The 10,000-nt window shown below is 43.5% G+C and overlaps 2 protein-coding genes and 1 long non-coding RNA gene across 5 annotated transcripts in view; 2 read left to right on the forward strand and 1 right to left on the reverse strand.

The window, feature by feature from the left end:
• The window catches only part of prkcha (protein kinase C, eta, a), a 21,235-nt gene extending 16,201 nt beyond the window's left edge, over window positions 1-5,034 (forward strand). The window contains exons 10-14 of the mRNA XM_035531380.2: window positions 56-210; window positions 749-887; window positions 1,097-1,285; window positions 3,255-3,401; window positions 3,572-5,034. Coding sequence (XP_035387273.1) covers window positions 56-210; window positions 749-887; window positions 1,097-1,285; window positions 3,255-3,401; window positions 3,572-3,730 — 789 coding nt within the window. The 3' untranslated portion in view covers window positions 3,731-5,034. The remainder of the gene's footprint in view (window positions 1-55; window positions 211-748; window positions 888-1,096; window positions 1,286-3,254; window positions 3,402-3,571) is intronic.
• Window positions 5,035-6,299: 1,265 nt separating this feature from the next.
• The window catches only part of LOC145660150 (uncharacterized), a 6,406-nt gene continuing 2,705 nt past the window's right edge, over window positions 6,300-10,000 (reverse strand). Inside the window, exons 1-2 of the long non-coding RNA XR_014126330.1 lie at window positions 9,687-10,000; window positions 6,300-7,679 (exon numbers count right to left, since the gene is read on the reverse strand). The exon at window positions 9,687-10,000 is cut by the window's right edge and continues 2,705 nt beyond it. This is a non-coding gene — a long non-coding RNA (uncharacterized LOC145660150). The remainder of the gene's footprint in view (window positions 7,680-9,686) is intronic.
• The window catches only part of hif1aa (hypoxia inducible factor 1 subunit alpha a), a 17,601-nt gene continuing 16,497 nt past the window's right edge, over window positions 8,897-10,000 (forward strand). For 2 of the 3 annotated variants that reach the window (XM_081724221.1, XM_035531378.2), the window contains exon 1: window positions 8,897-9,260. In XM_081724221.1, coding sequence (XP_081580347.1) covers window positions 9,229-9,260 — 32 coding nt within the window. In that variant the 5' untranslated portion in view covers window positions 8,897-9,228. The remainder of the gene's footprint in view (window positions 9,261-10,000) is intronic. The other variant, XM_027008264.3, reaches the window with a different exon arrangement.

The following is a 10,000-nucleotide window of genomic DNA, read 5'->3' on the forward strand; positions in this document are numbered from 1 at the left end:
CTCTCTCTCTCTCTCTGTCTCTGTCTGTCTCTCCTCCTTTGCCCTTCCCCTTCAGGAGCGTTTGTTTTTTGTGATGGAGTTTGTAAATGGTGGAGATCTAATGTTCCATATTCAGAAGTCCAGGAAGTTTGAGGAGAACAGAGCCAGGTTCTACACGGCTGAAATAACGTCTGCACTCATCTTCCTGCACTGCAAGGGCATTGTATACAGGTCAACCCCCCCCCCCCACACACACACACATCACTGTGTGATGATTGCAGAAAGCCTGAGAGAACTTTAATGGTTACCCCTTGATGGGTCTGCTATGGCTATGTGTCATATGTATATATATGCAAAGGGATTCTAGTGCTTTATTTATTATCTGCATGCATATACGTATGCGGTGTGTCTTGTGTGTGTGTGTGTGTGCGTGTGTTATGGGGGTTTGTGTTTGTGCATGTTCTTAGTAATTTTCCTTCTCATCGCCACACCTGCTGCTTCCCTGTTTCTCTGAATAGTTCCTGTGCTTGCCAGCAGTAGAAGCATTAATAAGCAAACATCATAACTACCATGCACACACACACACACACACACACACACACACACACACACACACACTTCTGTCAAGGGTTTGGACTCCTTGGCATCGTATTCTCAGTGTGTGAGCACTGAACCGCTCATGAGAGCTTTAGAAACCGTGCTAACCTGGTAGATATTAGATTGTGTGTGTGTGTGTGTGTGTGTGTGTGTGTGTGTGTCTGGGTTGTAGGGACCTGAAACTGGATAATGTGCTGCTGGATAAGGACGGTCATTGTAAGCTAGCAGACTTTGGCATGTGTAAAGAGGGCATATTTGAGGGCAATGCTACCGGAACCTTCTGTGGAACGCCTGATTACATCGCCCCAGAGGTGGGTCTAGGTGGAATCTGATCTTTTCCACGTAGCCACTTCATACCATTACCAGAGCAGTTTGTGTTGCTGGCTTCTTTACTCTGCTGTCAAATGGGATCATGTATCCTGCCTTATTCTTATGTATTATTATATGTGTTACCTGTGGATTTGTGATAATCATTTGGTGTGTGTGTGTGTGTGTGTGTGTGTGTGTGTGTGTGTTATAGATCTTGCAGGAGATGTTGTATGGGCCGTCAGTTGATTGGTGGGCTCTGGGCGTGCTCCTTTACGAAATGCTCTCAGGCCATGCCCCCTTTGAAGCGGAGAACGAGGATGACCTGTTCGAGTGCATCCTGAATGAAGACATTGTTTACGCCTCCTGGCTCAGTGCCTGCTCGGTGGACATCCTCAAAGCGGTAAATTGTGCTCCCAGCCTTAGCCGGTGGCTACATTCAAGAAGGTTGCCATTCGCTGGTGAACCATGGCATAACACATTTTGAGATTTTGCCATTTTGCAGAGTACCACCTTAAGTGGCAATGTATCTAAACTATCATAAGCCCCAGGTGAAAACAAAATGACAAAATCTTAGAAATACAGCCATGGTGAGCAGCTGCATACCTCAAAGCTCTTTCTTATAGGCTGGACCTAATTGATGAGATCACCACCTTTTCTGTTGTCTGTCTTCATTTCAGTGACTTAAATTTTCTTCACCTGGCAACCTGTGCCAAGTCCTGTGCTAAGGTGATTGGTTCCTTTAATAGGGTAGTGATTCATCCGGCTTGAACTGGTTTTCCCCACTCAGCTGTAGGGTTGCAGGACTGATGGTCTACCGTTGTAACCTGTGGTTAGGGGCAGTTCCTATTGATCTATTAGCCTGAATGTAAAGCTGGCTGAGCCTGTTTCACTGCCTCTCTCTCTCTCTCTCTCTCTCTCTCTCTCTCTCTCTCTCTCTCTCTTTCTCTCTTGTGCCCCCAATTCCCTCTCTATTTCTCTTGCTTTCCTCGCACTCGATACTCTTATATAACCATCCCATCAAAATTCACTGGTCACACACAACTACAGCTAATAATAAAGGAAATAGCATCTATGTCCCCCAAAAGCATATGCGCTCACACACACACACACACACACACACACACACACACACACACACACACACACACACAATCACGCAGACCCTTTCGTCTTCCATTAATTTTCTCCAGCCTAACAGATTACGCAAGATGTGCCTTGAGTTGTGATTTTTCCTTCAATCAGCCAGAAATGTTATCATTCTGTAATAGTGTGATGTCTGTCTGAGATAAAGTGGTTTGTTGTGTATGTGGTCGATTTTTCGATTGTTTGCTCATTTGTGCTTTGTTACTTTTATTTTAAGACCATCTAGGTGGTCTTCCGGGGATATAGTAATTTGTTTTAACAGGCATCAGAGAAAGACAGAGACATGGACACACAGACGGTCACATACAGACACACACAAATACGCACACACACATAGATGGAGAGAGTGTGTTTTTTAATCAGCTGAGGCAAATGCCATAACCATTTGTCAAATTTCAGCCAACCCCTTAAGCCACCCTGGCACTTTTTCATTTTAATTTGTTTTGGCCTTTAAATCCTTCAGTTTGTCTGTGCCCTAAAGCAATGTCTCACTCTCTCTCTCTCTCCCTCTCTCTCTCTCTCTTTCCCTCTCTCTCTCTCTCTCTCTCTCTCTCTCTCTCTCTCTCTCTCTCTCTCTCTCTCTCTCTCTCTCTCTCACACATCCCAGATGTAATCTCTCTCATTATATTGCGTTATAGGGTGCTAGAAAGTGGAGTGCTGCCTATGATTAAGGAATCTAAACGCATGTCCCTTTTCACGTAAAGCTTCCCGTTAGAGTCTTTGTATCTTTGCCTTTATATTATATTAATTTCACCTGCGCAGACATATTTAACCGTGACTGTACATCCTTTTGGCCTTTCCTTCTTGCTGTTCATCATCCTGCATCCTCTGTAATCTTTCACTATAATCCCTGTAGCAGTTATTCTGGGGTTTACTAACTTCAGCATATCTAAACCAGCAGGAGCTGTTTAATAGGGAGACAGCAGGCAAGATTGGCTAAAGTACTTTAGACAGTTTTCTTAGCTTCAGGAACATGTTTTGGCATGTTTTGGTACCAACCAACAAACGTGTGTTTACATCCACACAAGCTGGCCTTCGTTAACACATTCGCCTGTTTAAATGGAGATGCACATGTAAGTATATATGTACAAGTATAATTGTGTAAGTGTAGGGTAAGGTGTAGATTACACATTACGCCATATTCATGTTAAATACAGGTAACTCTTGCAGGTAAGTTATGGTTGGCAGTCAAAGCAGGAAATGACCTGCTCCTGCTCCTCCTATAGTTCCTGATGAAGAACCCATCTCGCCGCCTGGGTTGCGTGGTAGTGGAGGGTGGAGAAAACGCAATCATTAGCCACGCCTTCTTCAGTGGCATTGACTGGGACAAGCTGAACCGCCGAGAGCTGGAGCCGCCGTTCAAACCCCGAATTGTGAGTCAGATTCAAAGAATGAGTCATGAGTCTTGTTTGTTGGGTTTCAGTTGCATATCTAAAACTGCATCTTCGTATTGTGAGTCAGTTGTATATTCATAACTTTTAATAGCAGATAAATGCATCCCGACCTTATCTGGGGTTGACATGGCATTGTGTCTCACACTCAGAAAACCGCAGAAGACGTCAATAACTTCGACCCCGACTTCACACAGGAGGAAGCCGTTCTCACGCCCATTGAGGACTCCATAATCCCCGCCATCAACCAGGACGAGTTCTGCAACTTCTCTTTCACATCTTCGGAGCTGCTCCAGTATTGCCCATCCTAGAGACGATACACCAGGGGGTGCCGTAAGGAGAGCTGGAAACACGAGGGGTGCCGCTGATGTCACAGGAGGAGTATGAGCGGTGCGGCACTGGAAGCTTTGGAATTGTCCACTAGCGTTGAGCTAAAGCTGTTGTTACCCGTCTCATGTAACCCTCTCTGTGTGACTTTTTAGGTGGGAGAAGATATGGTGGAATAACCAAGAGATTTAAATTAGGATGGATTCAGATTTGTCAGTAAAAAATGTAAAAAAACAAAAACAAAACTTCATTAGATCCAGATAGATCTATTCCCAAATTCAAGTCCCCTTATCTGAAGTGTGTTTCATCTGTGTTTTGTTTTTAATGCAAATTCTCTATGGCAGTTTTTTTTTGCAACTGTTTTAATCACCTTGAGGTTTGCCTTTAAACTTTATTTATAATTTATTATGCTTAATCCTTTTTTAAATACCTTGAGTGTTAATGAAGTGTGGTGTAGACCAAGTTTCTAAGTGACTCCATTGCATGGATGAATGCAAAGCTGTCATGGCACAACCTCCAATAATCACAGAGATGGAACAGCGAGACACTTTCTGCTTTCTGCCTTGAGATGTTGTGCATACGGTCACTGCATTTAACTCTGCACTCTGTCTTTACTGAATCCAGACATAATTCAACGCCACAGTCTGACTGTACTGAATCCAGACATAATTCACCACACACTCTGACTGTACTGAATCCAGACATAATTCAACCCCCACAGTCTGACTGTACTGAATCCTGGCAGAACTCAGCAACTCGTGGAACTGTAGGCACTCGGATTCATTGAGGACCCATGCTCCAGAAGTAATGATGACACTTAGAACTACTTTTGAATCCTTTCCAAGGTTGTCAGACTACTCAGTGCAGCGTATGCCAGTGTTATGAAATGCTAGCAGCCTCTGTTATTAGCTTTCAGGGGTCACTGAATTATGCAACACCTCACCACTAAAGTGCATGTGTACTGTGTCAAGCACCCGCACTGCCATGAGGGTTCACTGGGGGAATCTGGGGTCGGGTGGGGGGAAACAGGGATGACAATTCACTCTTCTCTGGTTCTTTCACATGTTTGAGCAACAGAGCAGGTTAAAGGTGGAGTGTTTCACCCTATTGCGCACGTTTGTGGTTTTAGCATTTGTACATTTGTTGTTGAAATATGCCCCTCCCCCTCAACACTTAAAAGGCTTTAAAAAGCCTTTAAAGTCAGTTTAAGCATCAAGTCTCACCCTGCCGAAAATTTCCATTCGCTCACACATGTACTCCTGAATAAAAGTTATGATGTGGTGTTTGACCTCTGTTCTCGTATTTTGGGTGCCATCTCATTCAGTATAAAACAAAATCAAAAAGATCTTTATCAGACTTATAACTGATTATAGATGAATCCACTTGAGAATGTGCTGTCACACAGTTGTGTGTGTGTGTGTGTGTGTGTGTGTGTTGGTTGGGGGGGGGGGGTATATACTTCACTCTTTAACGAAAAAATATTTCCTTTTGGTTTCTGAGGTTAAGGTGGGGGTTAGTTGCAGGCATAGGAGTTGCATTATTTAGCAACAGTAGTACACAAGCCAAAGTAATAACAGTGAGTGAGTGATTCTACAGTCTCTTTCTCTCTCTCTCTCTCTCTCTCTCTCTCTCTCTCTCTCTCTCTCTCTTCCTCTTCCTGTTCCTCTTTGTTCATAGCTGCCTGTATTTTACTAGAATAGTCCAAGGTGTGGACTCGTGCGTATGAAGAAATATTTGCACTAAGATGAGTGGGAGAACGCGACTACCCTACCCTGCATCATTAAGATCAGTAGTCTAGTGCCTCGTCACGATTACAGTCCATGGAGCCAAAAACGGGAACTCAAACATTTCGCGCCTGTTCCATCAGGAAAAGTGTGCTAGAACTGTGATGGAGAATAGTTGCCACCTGTAACTCCTTTCGGACACCTTGGAGGTTTATTTTGGGTGAAAACGTTAAACAAATGTTTAGCCAGCAGCAGATGCATCTTACTCAAAGTAAAAGGAGTAGTGTGGTCCCGAGAGTCATCCTCCCTTACACCTAAAATTAAGATTTTATTATTACCACCCTTTTAGTTATCAGAATGTGCTGTTGAACAGATCTTGATGCTTTTCAGATTTACAAGGTATATCCATCTTTGAAAATTATCATTTTTGACTGAACAACATGCTCTTTCTAAAACCTTCTCTTAATGATGGTTCTAGCCCAGAAACTTGTTGCTGAGTAGGCGCTGGAGAGAATGGAAAATTCCAGGTTTGCAGCGCGCAAGGGTGCTTTACTGTTTTATCCGGGGGCTAAATATGAGGTTTGGTGCCGCACAACAGCAGGTTAGTCACAACACTGTGAGGTGCACCGTGTGACTCTGGTAAGATGGACTGTGGTAGCTGGATTCCTAAGACAGTCTTCACTGAACTCCAGCTACTTGGGCAACATGAGCCCTGTTAATCTGTACCTTTTTAATTTAATATTACATTGACAGGTGTCAAAAGTACACACAAATTTGTTATAATAATAATTGTCAGCTGTGATAGGATTACTAAGAACAAAAGATAGAACACATTTCTGTCCCAGTTTATTTCTTGAATTTGAAAAAATCACATTTATATGAGATTGTGTTCACAAGCCCAATTTTACATGCCTGTTTTCGCTTTTGTACATAACTGGGTATAGAAGCAAAGTGCAAACAGCCCATTTTCTTCTCCCCAACGGGCTGCAGGATACCTGGCTAATAGTAATGGGGTCTGAAACCTGCTCTCCTGGTAAAGTGTCACGTGTGTATGTGAAGGCCACACCAGAGTTAACCTTGCCCTAATTGCCTTGAACACGTGCCTGCAAATGTAATGAGTGGTGGAACATAAAGGCATGCCACAAATAGGAGACCAGTTACAGTCATGTTGCATTCTCTCTCTCTCTTTTTCTCCCACTGTATTTAGCCTCTCTCATGCAGTCACTAGGAGCAGCTGTAGTATGATCAATGATAACCTATGCCAGAACCATGCCGGAACATTCCCTCTGCTGTCCTGTCCATCCACACCATGTCCCAGAGTGATACACGCAAAACAAAACACAATTTGGCCAGATTTTTTTCTGCACTGGCAACAGCCTCTGCCGAGGCAGCCTGGGTGTATAATTCATTACATGCCTTACGCAATTAGGCTCCCTCTCCCCAGCCTCCGTATCACTTTTCTGCCATTACCATGTTCAATGGGCCATAATTACATTTTATCGATCCCCGCTCCTTGTAGCTCGATTTGGCAATCTGGTGCTGTGCATCCATCTTGGTGCGAGCGCCATTTGACTGGAAACATCTTGTTCTAATGGTTTTTCTGGATCCAGCCATTCAAATTGATGGATGGCGGGGTTGGTTAATAGTGCTTCTTCCTGTTTTGAAACTTGAGTGCAGCGGCTGTGTACAGACATCGGTGATGGTTGGTTCAAGAATAGATTACACCTTGCCGTACAGGTGCGCTCGATAGGCTGTCAAGCATTTTATAGGACATTCTAAGGTGAGATCACCTGGTCTTGGCACCAATACTATGCCAACATTTATGAATAGTGCATATACTGACATACATAGTTTTATATTTGCAAAAAACCACCTTAAAAAGGCAAAACAATAACTGGTCATTCATGAAAGAAACCAGTGGAAACATGGCATAACTTTGCACAGAACAAGATGTTGGTGTATTAACTTTTAAGTACATAGAACTGACAGCAGAAGACTGATAGTATAGAACTAGAGTAGAAGCACTTGGGCTGGCATCTCAGTGTATACCCTCTGTCCTCGGGCTTAAGCTTTCATATTGTCACCTTCAGGTTCAGTGAACTGGGCTGATTACCGGCTGTTTTCTAAACAGAATGGATGGTGATTTTATTCTTCCCTTTAATCCTCTCTTCCCTGTAGTTGCTTCACTTTTTCCAGTGTCAGAGATCCTCTGTGTAAAAAGAAGAAGCAACTCTGAGCTTGAAGAAGTGACACTTCTCCCACAGCCTCTGCTTCAATTAACCTTAAAGTGTTTTTGAAGCCCTTAAAGTAAGTAGCATTACAACATGCTAAATGACATTACAATTGTAGGATAATTAATTTTTAAAAAGTTATTTTCTTTAAAACTACTGCTTGCCTTTCATGAAGGTCATTTTGTCTTCAGCTGCTGGTCATACATACTGTATTTGACCATTAATGTAAATGGGCTGGTTCCACTTTTTCATAAAAATATACAACCTAAACTCTGAATTTAAAAGCTCAATCACATCTAACTAAGGTTAATATTGGCATGTTGGAGGCAATTTCATCCAGACTGTTTTTATGTTAACCAGTCGGGGTCAGTGCATGTGGATGTGCAACTACCTTGTGTGTAAAATCCTTCTTTTTGGTGCATCTATCAATTTAAACTGGATCTGAACCTGATTTCAGCTTCCTTTCATTTGAACTACTGTTTATTTTACATATTTATCGAGAATCTTATAGGCTTTTGACTGTGCGATTGCAACTAATTACACTTTTAAAGCAGTGTTCCATCATTTCTTGGAAAAATGTAGGAAAAAAACGTTGTTTTCCAGTAATACCCTGACCCATCTACCGGCCAGTCATACGAGGGCTCCAAATGGGTTCACGCGAGGACACTGTGCTCTTTCCAACAGGGCGAGGGTAACACTCCCGTCTGCGGGGCCAGGGATATTCATTGGGTACTGCTGCGGAATTTCGCTGCCTCTGCTGGGAAGGGATGAATCCACGGCTTGCATGCACGTCCGCACGTTCTCACCCTGTAGGAAGACAGTGCCGTGCCAGGCCGCAGTACCGGCTCTCGCATCCAAGAGAGACCGACACGTCCCTTTCTTCGTGGAGTTTTACAGTCAGCACTCCCACTCGAACCGCCTTAAAATTCCCCCCCCCTATTCTTGTTTCAGGAGCAGGTGACGGATGACATGAGGAAGCGCGCTTTTCCATCCGAATAAATAATTATTTGGTTATTAAGATATAATGGATGTTGTGATGCGTGCTGCAAGTTCGGCAAAACGCTCATCTTTGCTGAAATCTAGCCCACAGTCTTAACGGAAGTAGCGAAGTGTGAAACCTAACAGTGTCTTTGTCTCCAAGTTTTAGGAATATGGGCTGTGACGTGTATGTTTTGTTTTAAGAAAGTTCACGATCCAGTAATCCCGTCAGAAGGCGCTTCTCCGGCACTGAAGTTTTAAAGCGAAAACAGAATCGCGTTTAAAGCCCAGCGCGCTCCCGGTGGCTTGGCATGTGACCGCGACTACGCTCTCGCGACGTGTATCGGTAAAAGCGTAGTTAGATGAAGCTCGAGCCAGGCTGGAGCGCGAGCGACCGGCGCAGCGTCTCGTTAAGTTCGTTAAAGTTTAGCGGACAGATGCTCTGACTTCACGTTTTCGACACTATTTCGGGCTTTGTTTTAGGAATTGCGCCCCACGAGTTGATCTAGTCATTAATCGGCTGCGACCCGTGGTGGCATTCATTAAATCATGTCTTCAGGAGCCGCACACGAGAAGAAAAGGTAAAAAACAAAACAAAACATTTTTCTTTCACTGCACTGGATGGATTGTCGCGCTTATGGCTTGCGGTTAACATAATGATAATGTTTACATCTGACTGTAAAGTGACACGTTTCTTTAACGGATATGCTCAAAATTTAAGCACAAGCAAAGTAATGCTGTTAAACCTGTTAAACTGCCAGGGGGTACATTTAATTTAGTCCCGTCCATATCCGTTTTTCCCGTGTTAAATATTTGTACAGACAGGTCCTATCGGCTATCGGTATTCTGTCTAAATGCATTATAGGTACCATGGAGCTAAATTAATAATGAAAGGAAACCACTTTGTAGCCAACTTAAAAGCGCTGTTCGGCTTATTCGCAACCGTTATCTCTATCACCACTGTGCCTCCAGAATAGGAACAATTACACTGTAATTACGAAACTTACCGAACAGCCTCTACACTGGAAACAGCTTCTTATAATCATAACCGTCCACTTTTGGAGACGCTGCTGAGAAACTTCAGCTGCAGCTAATTAAAAGTACCTAGAAAAGCTGTTGCGAGTCATTCCCCAAGATTGGTTTTGAGATAATTAGATGAGTCTGGCTGTCACTAAGCTTTCTTTTCCCTCTTTAGTAGCTTTCAACGGCAGCATAGCATTGTGAAGGCGTCAGCTGACACTTCTAAGTGCGGCGTCGCCGTGGTGGAGTTCTTCGCTGCCGTATCAGTGCCGCTGTCATTACCCCGAGTGTAAAGAGGCAC

Source organism: Electrophorus electricus, chromosome 12 (assembly GCF_041902795.1).
Source record: "Electrophorus electricus isolate QZ-2024a chromosome 12, ASM4190279v1, whole genome shotgun sequence".
Taxonomy (NCBI): domain Eukaryota; kingdom Metazoa; phylum Chordata; class Actinopteri; order Gymnotiformes; family Gymnotidae; genus Electrophorus; species Electrophorus electricus.